Source organism: Oncorhynchus mykiss, unplaced genomic scaffold (assembly GCF_013265735.2).
Source record: "Oncorhynchus mykiss isolate Arlee unplaced genomic scaffold, USDA_OmykA_1.1 un_scaffold_246, whole genome shotgun sequence".
Lineage (NCBI taxonomy): Eukaryota > Metazoa > Chordata > Actinopteri > Salmoniformes > Salmonidae > Oncorhynchus > Oncorhynchus mykiss.
Genome location: NW_023493706.1, coordinates 85,001 through 108,482, shown reverse-complemented (window position 1 = coordinate 108,482; position 23,482 = coordinate 85,001). Strand labels below are relative to the sequence as shown.

The 23,482-nt window shown below is 48.5% G+C and overlaps 1 protein-coding gene across 4 annotated transcripts in view; it reads left to right on the top strand.

Moving 5' to 3' along the window:
- The window catches only part of LOC118948709 (protein CLEC16A-like), an 87,330-nt gene that overhangs the window by 47,815 nt on the left and 16,033 nt on the right, over positions 1-23,482 (top strand). For all 4 annotated transcript variants that reach the window (XM_036973393.1, XM_036973391.1, XM_036973392.1 and 1 more), the window contains 5 exons: positions 323-453; positions 9,896-9,940; positions 11,648-11,698; positions 18,695-18,823; positions 19,148-19,268. In XM_036973393.1, coding sequence (XP_036829288.1) covers positions 323-453; positions 9,896-9,940; positions 11,648-11,698; positions 18,695-18,823; positions 19,148-19,268 — 477 coding nt within the window. The remainder of the gene's footprint in view (positions 1-322; positions 454-9,895; positions 9,941-11,647; positions 11,699-18,694; positions 18,824-19,147; positions 19,269-23,482) is intronic.

The following is a 23,482-nucleotide window of genomic DNA, read 5'->3' as shown; positions in this document are numbered from 1 at the left end:
CCAGTCCCAGACCAGGAGAGGAGCTGTTACAGCCAGGTGTTGGTGGAGAGACTCATACGAGTGATGAACGTGGCCGCACAACCAGGTAACACACACACACACACACACACTATCACACACACACACACACACACTAACACACACACCATCACACACACACACTAACACACACACTATCACACACACACACACTATCACACACACATTATCACACACACACACACACATTATCACACACACACACATTATCACACACACATGACCGCACGCACCCACAAACCACCTAACGTGTGTGTGTGTGTGTGTGTGTGTGTGTGTGTAGATGGTAAGGTACGTCTGGCTACTCTGGAGCTGAGCTGTCTGCTGTTGAAACGGTCCGTCCTCTCTTCCTCCTCCTCCTCCTCCTCTCCTGCTCACTGCATCATCAAGGATGTACACCTGGCCTGTCTAGAGGTGAGTCCCTCCCCCCTTTGGTCCTGACACCCAGGCCTCCTCTCTCTCTCTGGTCCCCAGCCCTCCTCTCTCTCTCTCTGGTCCCCAGCCCTCCTCTCTCTCTCTCTGGTCCCCAGCCCTCCTCTCTCTCTCTCTGGTCCCCAGCCCTCCTCTCTCTCTCTCTGGTCCCCAGCCCTCCTCTCTCTCTCTCTGGTCCCCAGCCCTCCTCTCTCTCTCTCTGGTCCCCAGCCCTCCTCTCTCTCTCTCTGGTCCCCAGCCCTCCTCTCTCTCTCTCTGGTCCCCAGCCCTCCTCTCTCTCTCTCTGGTCCCCAGCCCTCCTCTCTCTCTCTGGTCACCAGCCCTCCTCTCTCTCTCTGGTCCCCAGCCCTCCTCTCTCTCTCTGGTCCCCAGCCCTCCTCTCTCTCTGGTCCCCAGCCCTCCTCTCTCTCTGGTCCCCAGCCCTCCTCCTCTCTCTCTCTGGTCACCAGCCCTCCTCCTTTCTCTGGTCCCCAGCCCTCCTCTCTCTCTCTCTGGTCCCCAGCCCTCCTCTCTCTCTGGTCCCCAGCCCTCCTCCTCTCTCTCTCTGGTCCCCAGCCCTCCTCTTTCTCTGGTCCCCAGCCCTCCTCTTTCTCTGGTCCCCAGCCCTCCTCTCTCTCTCTGGTCCCCAGCCCTCCTCTCTCTCTGGTCCCCCAGCCCTCCTCTCTCTCTGGTCCCCCAGCCCTCCTCTCTCTCTGGTCCCCCAGCCCTCCTCTCTCTCTGGTCCCCCAGCCCTCCTCTCTCTCTGGTCCCCCAGCCCTCCTCTCTCTCTGGTCCCCCAGCCCTCCTCTCTCTCTCTGGTCCCCAGCCCTCCCCTCTCTCTGGTCCCCAGCCCTCCCCTCTCTCTGGTCCCCAGCCCTCCCCTCTCTCTCTGGTCCCCAGCCCTCCTCTCTCTCTCTCTGGTCCCCAGCCCTCCTCTCTCTCTCTCTGGTCCCCAGCCCTCCTCTCTCTCTCTCTGGTCCCCAGCCCTCCTCTCTCTCTCTCTGGTCCCCAGCCCTCCTCTCTCTCTCTCTGGTCCCCAGCCCTCCTCTCTCTCTCTCTGGTCCCCAGCCCTCCTCTCTCTCTCTCTGGTCCCCAGCCCTCCTCTCTCTCTCTCTGGTCCCCAGCCCTCCTCTCTCTCTCTCTGGTCCCCAGCCCTCCTCTCTCTCTCTCTGGTCCCCAGCCCTCCTCTCTCTCTCTCTGGTCCCCAGCCCTCCTCTCTCTCTGGTCCCCAGCCCTCCTCTCTCTCTGGTCCCCAGCCCTCCTCTCTCTCTGGTCCCCAGCCCTCCTCTCTCTCTCTGGTCCCCAGCCCTCCTCTCTCTCTCTGGTCCCCAGCCCTCCTCTCTCTCTCTGGTCCCCAGCCCTCCTCTCTCTCTGATCACCAGCCCTCCTCTCTCTCTCTGGTCCCCAGCCCTCCTCTCTCTCTCTCTGGTCCCCAGCCCTCCTCTCTCTCTCTGGTCCCCAGCCCTCCTCTCTCTCTGGTCCCCCAGCCCTCCTCTCTCTGTCTTGTCCCCAGCCCTCCTCTCTCTCTGGTCCCCCAGCCCTCCTCTCTCTCTGGTCCCCCAGCCCTCCTCTCTCTCTCTGGTCCCCCAGCCCTCCTCTCTCTCTCTGGTCCCCAGCCCTCCCCTCTCTCTGGTCCCCAGCCCTCCCCTCTCTCTGGTCCCCAGCCCTCCCCTCTCTCTGGTCCCCAGCCCTCCCCTCTCTCTGGTCCCCAGCCCTCCCCTCTCTCTGGTCCTCAGCCCTCCTCTCTCTCTCTGGTCCCCAGCCCTCCTCTCTCTCTCTGGTCCCCAGCCCTCCTCTCTCTCTCTCTGGTCCCCAGCCCTCCTCTCTCTCTCTCTGGTCCCCAGCCCTCCCCTCTCTCTGGTCCCCAGCCCTCCCCTCTCTCTGGTCCCCAGCCCTCCCCTCTCTCTGGTCCTCAGCCCTCCTCTCTCTCTCTGGTCCCCAGCCCTCCTCTCTCTCTCTCTGGTCCCCAGCCCTCCTCTCTCTCTCTCTGGTCCCCAGCCCTCCTCTCTCTCTCTCTGGTCCCCAGCCCTCCTCTCTCTCTCTCTGGTCCCCAGCCCTCCTCTCTCTCTCTCTGGTCCCCAGCCCTCCTCTCTCTCTCTCTGGTCCCCAGCCCTCCTCTCTCTCTCTCTGGTCCCCAGCCCTCCTCTCTCTCTCTCTGGTCCCCAGCCCTCCTCTCTCTCTCTCTGGTCCCCAGCCCTCCTCTCTCTCTCTCTGGTCCCCAGCCCTCCTCTCTCTCTCTCTGGTCCCCAGCCCTCCTCTCTCTCTCTCTGGTCCCCAGCCCTCCTCTCTCTCTCTCTGGTCCCCAGCCCTCCTCTCTCTCTCTCTGGTCCCCAGCCCTCCTCTCTCTCTCTCTGGTCCCCCAGCCCTCCTCTCTCTGTCTTGTCCCCAGCCCTCCTCTCTCTCTGGTCCCCCAGCCCTCCTCTCTCTCTGGTCCCCCAGCCCTCCTCTCTCTCTCTGGTCCCCCAGCCCTCCTCTCTCTCTCTGGTCCCCAGCCCTCCCCTCTCTCTGGTCCCCAGCCCTCCCCTCTCTCTGGTCCCCAGCCCTCCCCTCTCTCTGGTCCCCAGCCCTCCCCTCTCTCTGGTCCCCAGCCCTCCCCTCTCTCTGGTCCCCAGCCCTCCCCTCTCTCTGGTCCTCAGCCCTCCTCTCTCTCTCTGGTCCCCAGCCCTCCTCTCTCTCTCTGGTCCCCAGCCCTCCTCTCTCTCTCTCTGGTCCCCAGCCCTCCTCTCTCTCTCTCTGGTCCCCAGCCCTCCCCTCTCTCTGGTCCCCAGCCCTCCCCTCTCTCTGGTCCCCAGCCCTCCCCTCTCTCTGGTCCTCAGCCCTCCTCTCTCTCTCTGGTCCCCAGCCCTCCTCTCTCTCTCTCTGGTCCCCAGCCCTCCTCTCTCTCTCTCTGGTCCCCAGCCCTCCTCTCTCTCTCTCTGGTCCCCAGCCCTCCTCTCTCTCTCTCTGGTCCCCAGCCCTCCTCTCTCTCTCTCTGGTCCCCAGCCCTCCTCTCTCTCTCTCTGGTCCCCAGCCCTCCTCTCTCTCTCTCTGGTCCCCAGCCCTCCTCTCTCTCTCTCTGGTCCCCAGCCCTCCTCTCTCTCTGTATAACTCACCCTTCCCCCCTCCTCCACGTATTCCTCCTCCTCTTCTTCTTCTTCTTGTTAAATGAGTCATTTCATTCCAGTGTTTTCCTTTCTTGCATCACAATGGAATCTCTGGCTCTGTTCTCAAAATAAGCTGTTTGTTTTAATCGGAATTAGCAACCTTTTTAAACCAGGAATGATTGTTCATAGCAGCTCTGAATGACAACATCCAAGGGCTTGCTCATCAAGTGTTTCAGAGCATCACTCATGCTTCCTGCTTCCTGCTCTGTTCCTACTGAGATATAGAGTGTTCCAGAGCATCACTCATGCTTCCTGCTTCCTGCTCTGTTCCTACTGAGATATAGAGTGTTTCAGAGCATCACTCATGCTTCCTGCTTCCTGCTCTGTTCCTACTGAGATATAGAGTGTTCCAGAGCACCACTCATGCTTCCTGCTTCCTGCTCTGTTCCTACTGAGATATAGTGTTCCAGAGCATCACTCATGCTTCCTGCTTCCTGCTCTGTTCCTACTGAGATATAGAGTGTTTCAGAGCATCACTCATGCTTCCTGCTTCCTGCTCTGTTCCTACTGAGATATAGAGTGTTTCAGAGCATCACTCATGCTTCCTGCTTCCTGCTCTGTTCCTACTGAGATATAGAGTGTTCCAGAGCACCACTCATGCTTCCTGCTTCCTGCTCTGTTCCTACTGGGATATAGAGTGTTCCAGAGCACCACTCATGCTTCCTGCTTCCTGCTCTGTTCCTACTGAGATATAGAGTGTTCCAGAGCACCACTCATGCTTCCTGCTTCCTGCTCTGTTCCTACTGAGATATAGAGTGTTTCAGAGCACCACTCATGCTTCCTGCTTCCTGCTCTGTTCCTACTGAGATATAGAGTGTTTCAGAGCATCACTCATGCTTCCTGCTTCCTGCTCTGTTCCTACTGAGATATAGAGTGTTTCAGAGCATCACTCATGCTTCCTGCTTCCTGCTCTGTTCCTACTGAGATATAGAGTGTTCCAGAGCACCACTCATGCTTCCTGCTTCCTGCTCTGTTCCTACTGGGATATAGAGTGTTCCAGAGCACCACTCATGCTTCCTGCTTCCTGCTCTGTTCCTACTGAGATATAGAGTGTTCCAGAGCACCACTCATGCTTCCTGCTTCCTGCTCTGTTCCTACTGAGATATAGAGTGTTTCAGAGCACCACTCATGCTTCCTGCTTCCTGCTCTGTTCCTACTGAGATATAGAGTGTTTCAGAGCACCACTCATGCTTCCTGCTTCCTGCTCTGTTCCTACTGAGATATAGAGTGTTCCAGAGCATCACTCATGCTTCCTGCTCTGTTCCTACTGAGATATAGAGTGTTTCAGAGCATCACTCATGCTTCCTGCTTCCTGCTCTGTTCCTACTGAGATATAGAGTGTTCCAGAGCATCACTCAGGCTTCCTGCTTCCTGCTCTGTTCCTACTGAGATATAGAGTGTTTCAGAGCATCACTCATGCTTCCTGCTTCCTGCTCTGTTCCTACTGAGATATAGAGTGTTCCAGAGCATCACTCAGGCTTCCTGCTTCCTGCTCTGTTCCTACTGAGATATAGAGTGTTCCAGAGCACCACTCATGCTTCCTGCTTCCTGCTCTGTTCCTACTGAGATATAGAGTGTTCCAGAGCATCACTCATGCTTCCTGCTTCCTGCTCTGTTCCTACTGAGATATAGAGTGTTCCAGAGCATCACTCATGCTTCCTGCTTCCTGCTCTGTTACTACTGAGATATAGAGTGTTCCAGAGCACCACTCATGCTTCCTGCTTCCTGCTTCCTGCTCTGTTACTACTGAGATATAGAGTGTTCCAGAGCATCACTCATGCTTCCTGCTTCCTGCTCTGTTCCTACTGAGATATAGAGTGTTCCAGAGCATCACTCATGCTTCCTGCTTCCTGCTCTGTTCCTACTGAGATATAGTGTTCCAGAGCATCACTCATGCTTCCTGCTTCCTGCTCTGTTCCTACTGAGATATAGAGTGTTCCAGAGCACCACTCATGCTTCCTGCTTCCTGCTCTGTTCCTACTGAGATATAGAGTGTTTCAGAGCACCACTCATGCTTCCTGCTTCCTGCTCTGTTCCTACTGAGATATAGAGTGTTCCAGAGCATCACTCATGCTTCCTGCTTCCTGCTCTGTTCCTACTGAGATATAGTGTTCCAGAGCACCACTCATGCTTCCTGCTTCCTGCTCTGTTCCTACTGAGATATAGAGTGTTCCAGAGCATCACTCATGCTTCCTGCTTCCTGCTCTGTTCCTACTGAGATATAGAGTGTTCCAGAGCACCACTCATGCTTCCTGCTTCCTGCTCTGTTCCTACTGAGATATAGAGTGTTTCAGAGCACCACTCATGCTTCCTGCTTCATGCTCTGTTCCTACTGAGATATAGAGTGTTCCAGAGCATCACTCATGCTTCCTGCTTCCTGCTCTGTTCCTACTGAGATATAGAGTGTTTCAGAGCATCACTCATGCTTCCTGCTTCCTGCTCTGTTCCTACTGAGATATAGAGTGTTCCAGAGCACCACTCATGCTTCCTGCTTCCTGCTCTGTTCCTACTGAGATATAGAGTGTTTCAGAGCACCACTCATGCTTCCTGCTTCCTGCTCTGTTCCTACTGAGATATAGAGTGTTCCAGAGCATCACTCATGCTTCCTGCTCTGTTCCTACTGAGATATAGTGTGTTTCAGAGCACCACTCATGCTTCCTGCTTCCTGCTCTGTTCCTACTGAGATATAGAGTGTTCCAGAGCATCACTCATGCTTCCTGCTTCCTGCTTCCTGCTCTGTTCCTACTGAGATATAGAGTGTTTCAGAGCACCACTCATGCTTCCTGCTTCCTGCTCTGTTCCTACTGAGATATAGAGTGTTTCAGAGCATCACTCATGCTTCCTGCTTCCTGCTCTGTTCCTACTGAGATATAGAGTGTTTCAGAGCATCACTCATGCTTCCTGCTTCCTGCTCTGTTACTACTGAGATATAGAGTGTTCCAGAGCACCACTCATGCTTCCTGCTTCCTGCTCTGTTACTACTGAGATATAGAGTGTTCCAGAGCATCACTCATGCTTCCTGCTTCCTGCTCTGTTACTACTGAGATATAGAGTGTTCCAGAGCACCACTCATGCTTCCTGCTTCCTGCTCTGTTACTACTGAGATATAGAGTGTTCCAGAGCATCACTCATGCTTCCTGCTTCCTGCTCTGTTCCTACTGAGATATAGAGTGTTTCAGAGCACCACTCATGCTTCCTGCTTCATGCTCTGTTCCTACTGAGATATAGAGTGTTCCAGAGCATCACTCATGCTTCCTGCTTCCTGCTCTGTTCCTACTGAGATATAGAGTGTTTCAGAGCATCACTCATGCTTCCTGCTTCCTGCTCTGTTCCTACTGAGATATAGAGTGTTCCAGAGCACCACTCATGCTTCCTGCTTCCTGCTCTGTTCCTACTGAGATATAGTGTTCCAGAGCATCACTCATGCTTCCTGCTTCCTGCTCTGTTCCTACTGAGATATAGAGTGTTTCAGAGCATCACTCAGGCTTCCTGCTTCCTGCTCTGTTCCTACTGAGATATAGAGTGTTCCAGAGCATCACTCATGCTTCCTGCTTCCTGCTCTGTTACTACTGAGATATAGAGTGTTCCAGAGCATCACTCATGCTTCCTGCTTCCTGCTCTGTTACTACTGAGATATAGAGTGTTCCAGAGCACCACTCATGCTTCCTGCTTCCTGCTCTGTTACTACTGAGATATAGAGTGTTCCAGAGCATCACTCATGCTTCCTGCTTCCTGCTCTGTTACTACTGAGATATAGAGTGTTCCAGAGCACCACTCATGCTTCCTGCTTCCTGCTCTGTTACTACTGAGATATAGGTAACTGGGAAAATAATGGAAACATCTGAGTAAATGGTGGCTACAAAGTTCATTGAAAGCAGGTGAGGTTGTAATTAAGCAATTAACATCCCATCATGCTTAGGGTCATGTCTAAAAAAATTACTGGGCAGGACATTATTTTGGCTACCATGGCTGTGCCCCCGTAGGATGACAATGCCCCCCCCATCCACAGGGACCGACTGGTCACTGAATGGTTTGATGAGCATGAAAACGATGTAAGCCGTATGTCATGGCCGTCTCAGTCACCAGATCTCAACCCAATTGAACACTTCTAGGAGATTGCTTGAGAGATGCCTGAGACAGTGTTTTCCACCTCCATCAACAAAACGCCAAATGATGGAATTCCCTTGTGGAATAATGATGTCACATCCCTCCAATAGACTTCCAGACACTTGTAGAATCTATGTCAAGGTGTATTGAAGCTGTTCTGGTTGGTGGTCCAACGCCTTATTAAGACACTATGTTGGTGTTTCCTTTATTCTGGCAGTTACCTGGTGACCCAACGCCTTATTAAGACACTATGTTAGTGTTTCCTTTATTCTGGCAGTTACCAGGAGGCCCAATGCCTTATTAAGACACTATGTTGGTGTTTCCATTATTCTGGCAGTTACATGGTGGCCCAATGCCTTATTAAGACACTATGTTGGTGTTTCCTTTATTCTGCCAGTTACCTGGTGGTTGGTGACCCAACGCCTTAAGACACTATGTTAGTGTTTCCTTTATTCTGGCAGTTACCAGGAGGCCCAATGCCTTATTAAGACACTATGTTAGTGTTTCCTTTATTCTGGCAGTTACCTGTATGTTAGCTCTTTGGTCTGTGTTGTTGAGGAGTGTGTTCAGTAGGTGTGATGTGTATTCTGTGTTGTTGTTGAGGAGTGTGTTCAGTAGGTGTGATGTGTGTTCTGTGTGTTGTTGAGGAGTGTGTTCAGTAGGTGTGATGTGTGTTCTGTGTGTTGTTGAGGAGTGTGTTCAGTAGGTGTGATGTGTGTTCTGTGTGTTGTTGAGGAGTGTGTTCAGTAGGTGTGATGTGTGTTCTGTGTGTTGTTGAGGAGTGTGTTCAGTAGGTGTGATGTGTGTTCTGTGTGTTGTTGAGGAGTGTGTTCAGTAGGTGTGATGTGTGTTCTGTGTGTTGTTGAGGAGTGTGTTCAGTAGGTGGGATGTGTGTTGTTGAGGAGTGTGTTCAGTAGGTGTGATGTGTGTTCTGTGTGTTGTTGAGGAGTGTGTTCAGTAGGTGTGATGTGTGTTGTTGAGGAGTGTGTTCAGTAGGTGTGATGTGTGTTCTGTGTGTTGTTGAGGAGTGTGTTCAGTAGGTGTGATGTGTTGTTGAGGAGTGTGTTCAGGAGGTGTGATGTGTGTTCTGTGTTGTTGAGGAGTGTGTTCAGGAGGTGTGATGTGTGTTCTGTGTTGTTGTTGAGGAGTGTGTTCAGTAGGTGTGATGTGTTGTTGAGGAGTGTGTTCAGGAGGTGTGTTCTGTGTTGTTGAGGAGTGTGTTCAGGAGGTGTGATGTGTGTTCTGTGTTGTTGTTGAGGAGTGTGTTCAGGAGGTGTGATGTGTGTTGTTGAGGAGTGTGTTCAGTAGGTGTGATGTGTGTTCTGTGTTGTTGAGGAGTGTGTTCAGGAGGTGTGATGTGTGTTCTGTGTGTTGTTGAGGAGTGTGTTGTGTGTTGTTGAGGAGTGTGTTCAGGAGGTGTGATGTGTGTTCTGTGTTGTTGTTGAGGAGTGTGTTCAGGAGGTGTGATGTGTGTTCTGTGTGTTGTTGAGGAGTGTGTTCAGGAGGTGTGATGTGTGTTCTGTGTTGTTGTTGAGGAGTGTGTTCAGGAGGTGTGATGTGTGTTGTTGAGGAGTGTGTTCAGGAGGTGTGATGTGTGTTGTTGAGGAGTGTGTTCAGGAGGTGTGATGTGTTGTTGTTGAGGAGTGTGTTCAGTAGGTGTGATGTGTGTTCTGTGTGTTGTTGAGGAGTGTGTTCAGGAGGTGTGATGTGTGTTCTGTGTTGTTGAGGAGTGTGTTCAGGAGGTGTTCTGTGTGTTGTTGAGGAGTGTGTTCAGGAGGTGTGATGTGTGTTCTGTGTTGTTGTTGAGGAGTGTGTTCAGTAGGTGTGATGTGTGTTGTTGAGGAGTGTGTTCAGGAGGTGTGATGTGTGTTGTTGAGGAGTGTGTTCAGTAGGTGTGATGTGTGTTCTGTGTGTTGTTGAGGAGTGTGTTCAGGAGGTGTGATGTGTTGTTGTTGAGGAGTGTGTTCAGGAGGTGTGATGTGTGTTCTGTGTTGTTGTTGAGGAGTGTGTTCAGTAGGTGTGATGTGTGTTGTTGAGGAGTGTGTTCAGGAGGTGTGATGTGTGTTGTTGAGGAGTGTGTTCAGTAGGTGTGATGTGTGTTCTGTGTGTTGTTGAGGAGTGTGTTCAGGAGGTGTGATGTGTTGTTGTTGAGGAGTGTGTTCAGGAGGTGTGATGTGTTGTTCTGTGTGTTTCAGGGAGCCAGAGAAGAGAGTCTGCATCTCCTACGGCGTTTCTATAAGGCAAGTTTTTCCCCTCTCTCATATTGAAGCATAAACGTTGTTGTCCCTTGTGAAGACAGTCTGGAGACGTGTTGTTGTTCCGTGTGGAGACAGTCTGGAGACTTGTTGTTTTCCCTTGTGAAGACAGTCTGGAGACGTGTTGTTGTCCCTTGTGAAGACAGTCTGGAGACTTGTTGTTGTCCCTTGTGAAGACAGTCTGGAGTCTTGTGAGGACATTGTGGTTGGAAAACACATGAACATGGTACTGCTCTTCTACAAAACAAGTGTTCCTCTCACACACTTTTTTAAGGGGGATTAGATCAGATTTAATATTGCAGATAGATGGGGTGGCAGGTAGCCGATTATTTAAAGAGGAGTCTAGTCACCATGTTTCAGATGATTTAAAGAGGAGGTCTAGTCACCATGTTTCAGATGATGTAAAGAGGAGTCTAGTCACCATGTTTCAGATGATTTAAAGAGGAGTCTAGTCACCATGTTTCAGATGATTTAAAGAGGAGTCTAGTCACCATGTTTCAGATGATTTAAAGAGGAGTCTAGTCACCATGTTTCAGATGATTTAAAGAGGAGTCTAGTCACCATGTTTCAGATGATTTAAAGAGGAGTCTAGTCACCATGTTTCAGAGGATTTAAAGAGGAGTCTAGTTACCATGTTTCAGATGATTTAAAGAGGAGTCACCATGTTTCAGATGATTTAAAGAGGTCTAGTCACCATATTTCAGATGATTTAAAGAGGAGTCTAGTCACCATGTTTCAGATGATGTAAAGAGGAGTCTAGTCACCATGTTTCAGATGATTTAAAGAGGAGTCTAGTCACCATGTTTCAGATGATTTAAAGAGGTCTAGTCACCATGTTTCAGATGATTTAAAGAGGAGTCTAGTCACCATGTTTCAGATGATTTAAAGAGGAGGTCTAGTCACCATGTTTCAGATGATTTAAAGAGGAGTCTAGTCACCATGTTTCAGATGATTTAAAGAGGAGTCTAGTCACCATGTTTCAGATGATTTAAAGAGGAGTCTAGTCACCATGTTTCAGATGATTTAAAGAGGAGTCTAGTCACCATGTTTCAGATGATTTAAAGAGGAGTCTAGTCACCATGTTTCAGATGATTTAAAGAGGAGTCTAGTCACCATGTTTCAGATGATTTAAAGAGGAGTCTAGTCACCATGTTTCAGATGATTTAAAGAGGTCTAGTCACCATGTTTCAGATGATTTAAAGAGGAGTCTAGTCACCGTGTTTCAGATGATTTAAAGAGGAGTCTAGTCACCATGTTTCAGATGATTTAAAGAGGAGTCTAGTCACCATGTTTCAGATGATTTAAAGAGGAGTCTAGTCACCATGTTTCAGATGATTTAAAGAGGAGTCTAGTCACCATGTTTCAGATTATTTAAAGAGGAGTCTAGTCACCATGTTTCAGATGATGTAAAGAGGAGTCTAGTCACCATGTTTCAGATTATTTAAAGAGGAGTCTAGTCACCATGTTTCAGATGATTTAAAGAGGAGTCTAGTCACCATGTTTCAGATGATTTAAAGAGGAGTCTAGTCACCATGTTTCAGATGATTTTGAAGATGCACTAGTGACATGATTTTTTTTATGTCCCTCTCTCTATCTGTCTCTCTCTCTCTCTCTCTCTCTCTGTCTCTCTCTCTCTCTCTCTCTCGCTCTACTCTCTCTCTCTCTCTCTCTCTCTCTCTCTCTCTATCTCAGGGGGAGGAGATCTTCCTGGACATGTTTGAAGATGAGTACAGGAGCATGACGGTTAGTCCACCTGTCTCAGACACACAACCACACACACACAACCACACACACACAACCACACACACACAACCACACACACGTGATATATATGTTGTCTTTGTGTTGTTATGACGCAAGTGTGTGTGTGTGTGAGAGTGTGAACGCACGTGTGCCTGTGCTGCCTGTATGTGCGTGTATCCGTGCGTGCGTGCGTGTGTGTGTGTGTGTGTGTTTGTGTGTTCTTGTATGGCGAATAAGCCAGATGTTGTTGTGGGGGTTGATGATTCTGGAAGTGGGTTGTTCATTCAACTGCTACATGATTCTGGAAGTGGGTTGTTCATTCTACTGCTACATGATTCTGGAAGTGGGTTGTTCATTCTACTGAAGCTTCTTCGAATACAGCCCCTTGGTAATGAAGGACTGCCTTGGACTGCCTTGTATTTAAGTGGTAGTTGGTGGATTGATATTTGACCGTCTCGGTAACAGCCCCTTGGTAATGAAGGTATATCCTTGGACTGCCTTGTATTTAAGTGGTAGTTGGTGGTATTGACATTAGACGGTCTAGGTAACAGCCCCTCGGTCTCGGTAACAGCCCCTCGGTCTCGGTAACAGCCCCTCGGTCTCGGTAACAGCCCCTCGGGTCTCGGTAACAGCCCCTCGGTCTCGGTAACAGCCCCTCGGTCTCGGTAACAGCCCCTCGGGTCTCGGTAACAGCCCCTCGGTCTCGGTAACAGCCCCTCGGTCTCGGTACCAGCCCCTCGGTCTCGTTAACAGCCCCTCGGTCTCGGTAACAGCCCCTCGGTCTCGGTAACAGCCCCTCGGTCTCGGTAACAGCCCCTCGGTCTCGGTAACAGCCCCTCGGTCTCGGTACCAGCCCCTCGGTCTCGGTAACAGCCCCTCGGTCTCGGTAACAGCCCCTCGGTCTCGGTAACAGCCCCTCGGTCTCGGTAACAGCCCCTCGGGTCTCGGTAACAGCCCCTCGGGTCTCGGTAACAGCCCCTCGGTCTCGGTAACAGCCCCTCGGTCTCGGTAACAGCCCCTCGGGTCTCGGTAACAGCCCCTCGGGTCTCGGTAACAGCCCCTCGGTCTCGGTAACAGCCCCTCGGTCTCGGTAACAGCCCCTCGGTCTCGGTAACAGCCCCTCGGTCTCGGTAACAGCCCCTCGGTCTCGGTAACAGCCCCTCGGTCTCGGTACCAGCCCCTCGGTCTCGGGAACAGCCCCTCGGTCTCTGTAACAGCCCCTCGGTCTCTGTAACAGCCCCTCGGTCTCGGTAACAGCCCCTCGGTCTCGGTAACAGCCCCTCGGTCTCGGTAACAGCCCCTCGGTCTCGGTAACAGCCCCTCGGTCTCGGTAACAGCCCCTCGGGTCTCGGTAACAGCCCCTCGGGTCTCGGTAACAGCCCCTCGGTCTCGGTAACAGCCCCTCGGTCTCGGTAACAGCCCCTCGGTCTCGGTAACAGCCCCTCGGTCTCGGTAACAGCCCCTCGGTCTCGGTAACAGCCCCTCGGTCTCGGTAACAGCCCCTCGGTCTCTGTAACAGCCCCTCGGTCTCTGTAACAGCCCCTCGGTCTCTGTAACAGCCCCTCGGGTCTCGGTAACAGCCCCTCGGTCTCGGTAACAGCCCCTCGGTCTCGGTAACAGCCCCTCGGGTCTCGGTAACAGCCCCTCGGTCTCGGTAACAGCCCCTCGGTCTCGGTAACAGCCCCTCGGTCTCGTTAACAGCCCCTCGGTCTCGGTAACAGCCCCTCGGTCTCGGTAACAGCCCCTCGGTCTCGGTAACAGCCCCTCGGTCTCGGTAACAGCCCCTCGGTCTCGGTACCAGCCCCTCGGTCTCGGGAACAGCCCCTCGGTCTCTGTAACAGCCCCTCGGTCTCGGTAACAGCCCCTCGGTCTCGGTAACAGCCCCTCGGTCTCGGTAACAGCCCCTCGGTCTCGGTAACAGCCCCTCGGGTCTCGGTAACAGCCCCTCGGGTCTCGGTAACAGCCCCTCGGTCTCGGTAACAGCCCCTCGGTCTCGGTAACAGCCCCTCGGGTCTCGGTAACAGCCCCTCGGGTCTCGGTAACAGCCCCTCGGTCTCGGTAACAGCCCCTCGGTCTCGGTAACAGCCCCTCGGTCTCGGTACCAGCCCCTCGGTCTCGGTAACAGCCCCTCGGTCTCGGTAACAGCCCCTCGGTCTCGGTAACAGCCCCTCGGTCTCGGTAACAGCCCCTCGGTCTCGGTAACAGCCCCTCGGTCTCGGTAACAGCCCCTCGGTCTCGGTAACAGCCCCTCGGTCTCGGTAACAGCCCCTCGGTCTCGGGAACAGCCCCTCGGTCTCGGTAACAGCCCCTCGGTCTCGGTAACAGCCCCTCGGGTCTCGGTAACAGCCCCTCGGGTCTCGGTAACAGCCCCTCGGTCTCGGTAACAGCCCCTCGGTCTCGGTAACAGCCCCTCGGTCTCGGTAACAGCCCCTCGGTCTCGGTAACAGCCCCTCGGTCTCGGTAACAGCCCCTCGGTCTCGGTAACAGCCCCTCGGTCTCTGTAACAGCCCCTCGGTCTCTGTAACAGCCCCTCGGTCTCTGTAACAGCCCCTCGGGTCTCGGTAACAGCCCCTCGGGTCTCGGTAACAGCCCCTCGGTCTCGGTAACAGCCCCTCGGTCTCGGTAACAGCCCCTCGGTCTCGGTAACAGCCCCTCGGTCTCGGTAACAGCCCCTCGGTCTCGGTAACAGCCCCTCGGTCTCGGTAACAGCCCCTCGGGTCTCGGTAACAGCCCCTCGGTCTCGGTACCAGCCCCTCGGTCTCGGTAACAGCCCCTCGGTCTCGGTAACAGCCCCTCGGTCTCTGGAACAGCCCCTCGGTCTCTGGAACAGCCCCTCGGTCTCTGGAACAGCCCCTCGGTCTCGGGAACAGCCCCTCGGGTCTCGGTAACAGCGTCTTCACAATGTATTCATTCCCCTGTGACTTATTCAACATTTTGTGTTTCTTACAGCCTGGATTCAAAAAATGGATGAAATATAAATATTTTTTCTCTTCTTACACACAATACCTCATAATGAGAAAGTGAAAACGTCATTTTTTTTAGAAACGTATTGAAAATGACAAACAGAAATATATAATTTATGTAAGTTTTCACACCCCTGAGTCATTACTTTGTAGAACCGCCTTTGTCAGTGATTACAGCTGTGAGTGTTTCTGGCGAATTCTCCAAGAGCTGTGAGTGTTTCCGGGTAATTCTCTGAGAGCTGTGAGTGTTTCTGGGTAATTCTCTTAAGAGCTGTGAGTGTTTCTGGGTAATTCTCTAAGAGCTGTGAGTGTTTCTGGGTAATTCTCTAAGAGCTGTGGGTGTTTCTGGGTAAGTCTCTTAAGAATGATTTATTATTATCTAAATGATTCAAGCTCTGTCATTGGTTGTTGATCCGTTGCCGTAGACAACCATTTCCAGGTCTCGTCGTACATTTACAAGTAGATTTAAGTCAGAACTTTAATTCAGCCAATCAGGAGCATTCGCTGTTGTCTTGGTAATCAGCCCCAGTGTGAGTTTGGCCTTGGTGTTTTAGGGTTATTGTCCAGCTGAAAGGTGGATTCATTTCCCAGGTTATCCTCGCTGTCGTCTTGGTAATCAGCCCCAGTGTGAGTTTGGCCTTGGTGTTTTAGGGTTATTGTCCAGCTGAAAGGTGGATTCATTTCCCAGGTTATCCTCGCTGTCGTCTTGGTAATCAGCCCCAGTGTGAGTTTGGCCTTGGTGTTTTAGGGTTATTGTCCAGCTGAAAGGTGAATTCATCTCCCAGGTTATCCTCGCTGTCGTCTTGGTAATCAGCCCCAGTGTGAGTTTGGCCTTGGTGTTTTAGGGTTATTGTCCAGCTGAAAGGTGAATTCATCTCCCAGGTTATCCTCGCTGTCGTCTTGGTAATCAGCCCCAGTGTGAGTTTGGCCTTGGTGTTTTTAGGGTTGTTGTCCAGCTGAAAGGTGAATTCATCTCCCAGGTTATCCTCGCTGTCGTCTTGGTAATCAGCCCCAGTGTGAGTTTGGCCTTGGTGTTTTAGGGTTATTGTCCAGCTGAAAGGTGAATTCATCTCCCAGTGTCTGTTGAATAACAGACTAAACCAAACTAAGGAAGTTATTATGTGGCCTGTTAAAACTGCTTTGGACAACAGCCGGTGAAATTGCAGAGCGCCAAATTCAAAAAAACAGAAATACTCATAATAAACATTCCTAAAACATACAAGTGTTATTTATTTAATTGTACCCTTTATTTAACTAGGCAAGTCAGTTAAGAACAAATTCTTATTTTCAATGACGGCCTTGTTCAGGGGGGTGGGTTAACTGCCTTGTTCAGGGGGGTGGGTTAACTGCCTTGTTCAGGGGGGTGGGTTAACTGCCTTGTTCAGGGGGGTGGGTTAACTGCCTTGTTCAGGGGGGTGGGTTAACTGCCTTGTTCAGGGGCAGAACGACAGATTTTTAACCTTGTCAGCTCGGGGATTTGAATTTGCAACCTTCTGGTTACTAGTCCAACGCTCTAACCACTAGGCTACCCCGTTATACATCCGTTTAAAGATGAACTTCTTGTTAATCCAACCGCTGTGTCAGATTTCAAAAGGCATTACGGCGAAACCATGGGATTATCTGAGAACAGCGCCCCGCAGACAAATCATTACAAACAGTAACCAGCCAAGTAGAAGAGCTACACAAGTCAGAAATAGCGATTAGAATTTATCACTTACCTTTGATGATCTTCATATGGTTGCACTCACAAGACTCTATGTTACACAATAAATGTTCGTTTTGTTCGATAAAGTCCCTCTTTATATCCAAAAACCTCAGTTTTTTCCATGGTGTGTTTTGTTCAGTAATCCATTGGCACAAAGCACGATCACAGCAGGCTGACGAAAAATCAAATAAGTACCATAAAAGTTCGTAGAAACATGTCAAACGATGTTTATAATCAATCCTCAGATTGTTTTTTTGTCATAAATGATCGATCATATTTCAACCGGACAAAAGCTTCGTCAATAGAAAAAGAGAAACAAGAAAGGCGAGGTCCCGATTACGCGCAGGACTCATGTCTGGAAATCTCCACTGTCCTCTCATTGAAATCGCTGTATCTCCCTCAGTTTTCAGAGTAGAAGCCTGAAACAACGCCTAACGACTGGCCACATGTAGAAGAAGCCACAGAGCTCGTGAACTGGGTCCTAAGTCTTTGTATGGTGGATGGGCTTTCAATGGAAAAACAGGCATTTCAAAATAATAGCACTTCCTGGATGGATTTTCCTCAGGTTTTTGCCTGCCATATCAGTTCTGTTATTATTTTAACAGTTTGGGAAACGTTAGAGTGTTTTCTATCCAAATCTACCAACTATATGCATATCCTAGCTTCTAGGCCTGAGTAGCAGGCAGGTTACTTTGGGCACCTCAGTCATCCAAACTTCCGAATACTGCCCCCTATCCCAATAAAGTTAAGGCAGAGGTTTACTCAGAGTAACCCCCTGAACGTGGAGTACCTGATAATGTATTTAATGTCTCTCCAGAGTAAGCCCCTGATAATGTATTTAATGTGTCTCCAGAGTAAGCCCCTGATAATGTATTTAATGTCTCTCCAGAGTAAGCCCCTGATAATGTATTTAATGTCTCTCCAGAGTAAGCCCCTGATAATGTATTTAATGTCTCTCCAGAGTAAGCCCCTGATAATGTATTTAATGTCTCTCCAGAGTAAGCCCCTGATAATGTATTTAATGTCTCTCCAGAGTAAGCCCCTGATAATGTATTTAATGTCTCTCCAGAGTAAGCCCCTGATAATGTATTTAATGTCTCTCCAGAGTAAGCCCCTGATAATGTATTTAATGTCTCTCCAGAGTAAGCCCCTGATAATGTATTTAATGTGTCTCCAGAGTAAGCCCCTGATAATGTATTTAATGTCTCTCCAGAGTAAGCCCCTGATAATGTATTTAATGTCTCTCCAGAGTAAGCCCCTGATAATGTATTTAATGTCTCTCCAGAGTAAGCCCCTGATAATGTATTTAATGTCTCTCCAGAGTAAGCCCCTGATAATGTATTTAATGTCTCTCCAGAGTAAGCCCCTGATAATGTATTTAATGTCTCTCCAGAGTAAGCCCCTGATAATGTATTTAATGTCTCTCCAGAGTAAGCCCCTGATAATGTATTTAATGTCTCTCCAGAGTAAGCCCCTGATAATGTATTTAATGTCTCTCCAGAGTAAGCCCCTGATAATGTATTTAATGTCTCTCCAGAGTAAGCCCCTGATAATGTATTTAATGTCTCTCCAGAGTAAGCCCCTGATAATGTATTTAATGTCTCTCCAGAGTAAGCCCCTGATAATGTATTTAATGTCTCTCCAGAGTAAGCCCCTGATAATGTATTTAATGTCTCTCCAGAGTAAGCCCCTGATAATGTATTTAATGTCTCTCCAGAGTAAGCCCCTGATAATGTATTTAATGTCTCTCCAGAGTAAGCCCCTGATAATGTATTAATGTGTCTCCAGAGTAAGCCCCTGATAATGTATTTAATGTGTCTCCAGAGTAAGCCCCCGATAATGTATTTAATGTGTCTCCAGAGTAAGCCCCTGATAATGTATTTAATGTGTCTCCAGAGTAAGCCCCTGATAATGTATTTAATGTCTCTCCAGAGTAAGCCCCTGATAATGTATTTAATGTGTCTCCAGAGTAAGCCCCTGATAATGTATTTAATGTCTCTCCAGAGTAAGCCCCTGATAATGTATTTAATGTCTCTCCAGAGTAAGCCCCTGATAATGTATTTAATGTCTCTCCAGAGTAAGCCTCTGATAATGTATTTAATGTGTCTCCAGAGTAAGCCCCTGATAATGTATTTAATGTCTCGCCAGAGTAAGCCCCTGATAATGTATTTAATGTGTCTCCAGACTAAGCCCCTGATAATGTATTTAATGTCTCTCCAGAGTAAGCCCCTGATAATGTATTTAATGTGTATCCAGAGTAAGCCCCTGATAATGTATTTAATGTGTCTCCAGAGTAAGCCCCTGATAATGTATTTAATGTGTCTCCAGAGTAAGCCCCTGAACGTGGAGTACCTCATGATGGACGCGTCTGTTCTACTTCCTCCTACTGGTACTCCTCTGACTGGAATAGACTTCGTTAAGAGACTGCCCTGTGGAGGAGTAGAGAAGACCAGACGGGTAACACACACACACACACACACACACACACACACACACACACACACACACACACACACACACACACTGAGACACACACACACACACACACACACTGAGACACACCTACTGACCTGGGGAGGGATGTTCTGTACCTACTGACCTGGGGAGGGATGTTCTGTACCTACTGCCCTGGGGAGGGATGTTCTGTACCACCTACTGACCTGGGGAGGGATGTTCTGTACCTACTGCCCTGGGGAGAGATGTTCTGTACCAAGTGAGACACACTGAACCAGCCACTCTGTGTGTCGTATGTTGGTGACCGATGTGTTTCTCCCTCTACAGGCCATCCGTGTGTTCTTCATGCTGAGATCATTATCTCTTCAGCTGCAGGGAGAACCAGAGACGCAGCTTCCTCTCACTCGCTCTGAAGACCTCATCAAGACCGACGATGTCCTGGACCTAAGTAAGACTGTGTGTGTGTGTGTGTGTGTGTTAAGCTCTGACTGACCATGCTCTTGACCTCCATCAAGACTGACTGTGTTCAAGACCTCATCAAGACTGACCGTGTTCTAGACCTCATCAAGACTGACCGGGTTCTATACTTAATCAAGACTGACCATGTTCTAGACCTCATCAAGACTGACCATGTTCTAGACCTCATCAAGACTGACCATGTTCTAGACCTCATCAAGACTGACCATGTTCAAGACCTCATCAAGACTGACCATGTTCTAGACCTCATCAAGACTGACCATGTTCAAGACCGACCGTGTTCTACACCTCATTGAGACCGACCGTGTTCTACACCTCATTGAGACTGACCATGTTCTAGACCTCATCAAGACTGACCATGTTCTAGACCTCATCAAGACTGACCATGTTCAAGACCGACCGTGTTCTACACCTCATTGAGACTGACCGTGTTCTACACCTCATTGAGACCGACCGTGTTCTACACCTCATTGAGACTGACCATGTTCTAGACCTCATCAAGACTGACCATGTTCTAGACCTCATCAAGACTGACCATGTTCAAGACCGACCGTGTTCTACACCTCATTGAGACTGACCGTGTTCTACACCTCATTGAGACTGACCGGGTTCTAGACCTCATCAAGACTGACCATGTTCTAGACCTCATCAAGACTGACCATGTTCTAGACCTCATCAAGACTGACCATGTTCTAGACCTCATCAAGACTGACCATGTTCAAGACCGACCGTGTTCTACACCTCATTGAGACCGACCGTGTTCTACACCTCATTGAGACTGACCGGGTTCTAGACCTCATCAAGACTGACCATGTTCTAGACCTCATCAAGACTGACCATGTTCTAGACCTCATCAAGACTGACCATGTTCTAGACCTCATCGAGACTGACATGTTCTAGATCTCAGTAAGTCTGTGTGAGTTTGTTACAGTAATATTCTTGGAACAGACAGAAGGGGTTCAGGCCCACAGTGGAAACCTCTGACTCAACTCTGATACACTTTTAGAGCAGAGGTGTGTGTGTGTGTGTGTGTGTGTGTGTGTGTGTGTGTGTGTGTGTGTGTGTGTGTGTGTGTGTGTGTGTGTGTGTGTGTGTGTGTGTGTGAAATGAGATGAAACACTGATCACTTCCCTTCTGATACAGAGAGAGACCTGGTGGGGGAGGGATGGTTGATTAAGTCTCTATCTGATAGAGACCTGGGAAGGGGGGGGGGTGATTAAGTCTCTATCTGATAGAGACCTGGGAAGGGGGGGGGTGGTTGATTAAGTCTCTATCTGAGAGAGACCTGGGGGAGGGGGGGGTTGATTAAGTCTCTATCTGATAGAGACCTGGGGGAGGGGGGGGGTTGATTAAGTCTCTATCTGATAGAGACCTGGGAAGGGGGGGGGGGGGTGATTAAGTCTCTATCTGCTAGAGACCTGGGAAGGGGGGGGGGTGGTTGATTAAGTCTCTATCTGAGAGAGACCTGGGGGAGGGGGGGGTTGATTAAGTCTCTATCTGATAGAGACCTGGGGGAGGGGGGGGTTGATTAAGTCTCTATCTGATAGAGACCTGGGGGTGGGGGGGGTTGATTAAGTCTCTATCTGATAGAGACCTGGGGGAGGGATGGTTGATTAAGTCTCTATCTGAGAGAGACCTGGGGGTGGGGGGGGTTGATTAAGTCTCTATATGATAGTAACGTTGATCATTGTTTTATTGACGAGGAAGGGAAAGTAGAAGTAGCGAAGTATAAACAGGTGATTTCCAACCACACGCCACAGGGCTGTGTCGGCTAAAGGTCAGTCTGGAACGTCGTTCCTCAGTTATCTCTGACAACGACATATCACGGCTTAATCATTTAATGACATTTTATATTAAATACGGAATATTTCTCAGACCTCGTCAATGACGTCCACGTACAGTGGGGAAAAAAGGTATTTAGTCAGCCACCAATTGTGCAAGTTCTCCCACTTAAAAAGATGAGAGAGGCCTGTAATTTTCATCATAGGTACACTTCAACTATGACAATAGAAAATCACATTGTAGAATTTTTAATGAATTTATTTGCAAATTATGGTGGAAAATAAGTATAAATTATATGATATTAATTATTATAAAGATGTCTACTGTCTAAAGTGGTAGATTAATACTCCTCATTATAAAGATGTCTCTACTGTCTAACGTGGTAGATTAATACTCCTCATTATAAAGATGTCTCTACTGTCTAACGTGGTAGATTAATACTCCCCATTATAATATTAGTCTCTACTGTCTAACGTGGTAGATTAGTACTCCTCATTATAATATTAGTCTCTACTGTCTAACGTGGTAGATTAATACTCCTCATTATAATATTAGTCTCTACTGTCTAACGTGGTGGATTAATACTCCTCATTATAATATTAGTCTCTACTGTCTAACGTGGTAGATTAATACTCCTCATTATAATATTAGTCTCTACTGTCTAACGTGGTAGATTAATACTCCCCATTATAATATTAGTCTCTACTGTCTAACGTGGTAGATTAGTACTCCTCATTATAATATTAGTCTCTACTGTCTAACGTGGTAAATTAATACTCCTCATTATAATATTAGTCTCTACTGTCTAACGTGGTAGATTAATACTCCTCATTATAATATTAGTCTCTACTGTCTAACGTGGTAGATTAGTACTCCTCATTATAATATTAGTCTCTACTGTCTAACGTGGTGGATTAATACTCCTCATTATAATATTAGTCTCTACTGTCTAACGTGGTAGATTAATACTCCTCATTATAATATTAGTCTCTACTGTCTAACGTGGTAAATTAATACTCCTCATTATAATATTAGTCTCTACTGTCTAACGTGGTAGATTAATACTCCTCATTATAATATTAGTCTCTACTGTCTAACGTGGTAGATTAGTACTCCTCATTATAATATTAGTCTCTACTGTCTAACGTGGTGGATTAATACTCCTCATTATAATATTAGTCTCTACTGTCTAACGTGGTAGATTAATACTCATTATAATATTAGTCTCTACTGTCTAACGTGGTAAATTAATACTCCTCATTATAAAGATGTCTCTACTGTCTAACGTGGTAGATTAATACTCCTCATTATAATATTACTCTACTGTCTAGCGTGGTAGATTAATACTCCTCATTATAATATTAGTCTCTACTGTCTAACGTGGTAGATTAATACTCCTCATTATAATATTAGTCTCTACTGTCTAACGTGGTAGATTAATACTCCTCATTATAATATTAGTCTCTACTGTCTAACGTGGTAGATTAATACTCCTCATTATAATATTAGTCTCTACTGTCTAACGTGGTAGATTAATACTCCTCATTATAAAGATGTCTCTACTGTCTAACGTGGTAGATTAATACTCCTCATTATAATATTAGTCTATACTGTCTAACGTGGTAGATTAATACTCCTCATTATAATATTAGTCTCTACTGTCTAACGTGGTAGATTAGTACTCCTCATTATAATATTAGTCTCTACTGTCTAACGTGGTAGATTAATACTCCTCATTATAATATTAGTCTCTACTGTCTAACGTGGTAGATTAATACTCCTCATTATAATATTAGTCTCTACTGTCTAACGTGGTAGATTAATACTCCTCATTATAATATTAGTCTCTACTGTCTAACGTGGTGGATTAATACTCCTCATTATAATATTAGTCTCTACTGTCTAACGTGGTAGATTAATACTCCTCATTATAATATTAGTCTCTACTGTCTAACGTGGTAGATTAATTGTGTTGTGGTCTCTCTCTCTCTCTGTAGATAACAGTGATCTGATAGCCTGTATGGTTGTGTTGTGGTCTCTCTCTCTCTGTAGATAACAGTGATCTGATAGCCTGTATGGTTGTGTTGTGGTCTCGCTGTAGATAACAGTGATCTGATAGCCTGTATGGTTGTGTTGTGGTCTCTCTCTCTGTAGATAACAGTGATCTGATAGCCTGTATGGTTGTGTTGTGGTCTCTCTCTCTCTGTAGATAACAGTGATCTGATAGCCTGTATGGTTGTGTTGTGGTCTCTCTCTCTCTCTGTAGATAACAGTGTTCTGATAGCCTGTATGGTTGTGTTGTGGTCTCTCTGTAGATAACAGTGATCTGATAGCCTGTATGGTTGTGGTGTGGTCTCTCTGTAGATAACAGTGATCTGATAGCCTGTATGGTTGTGTTGTGGT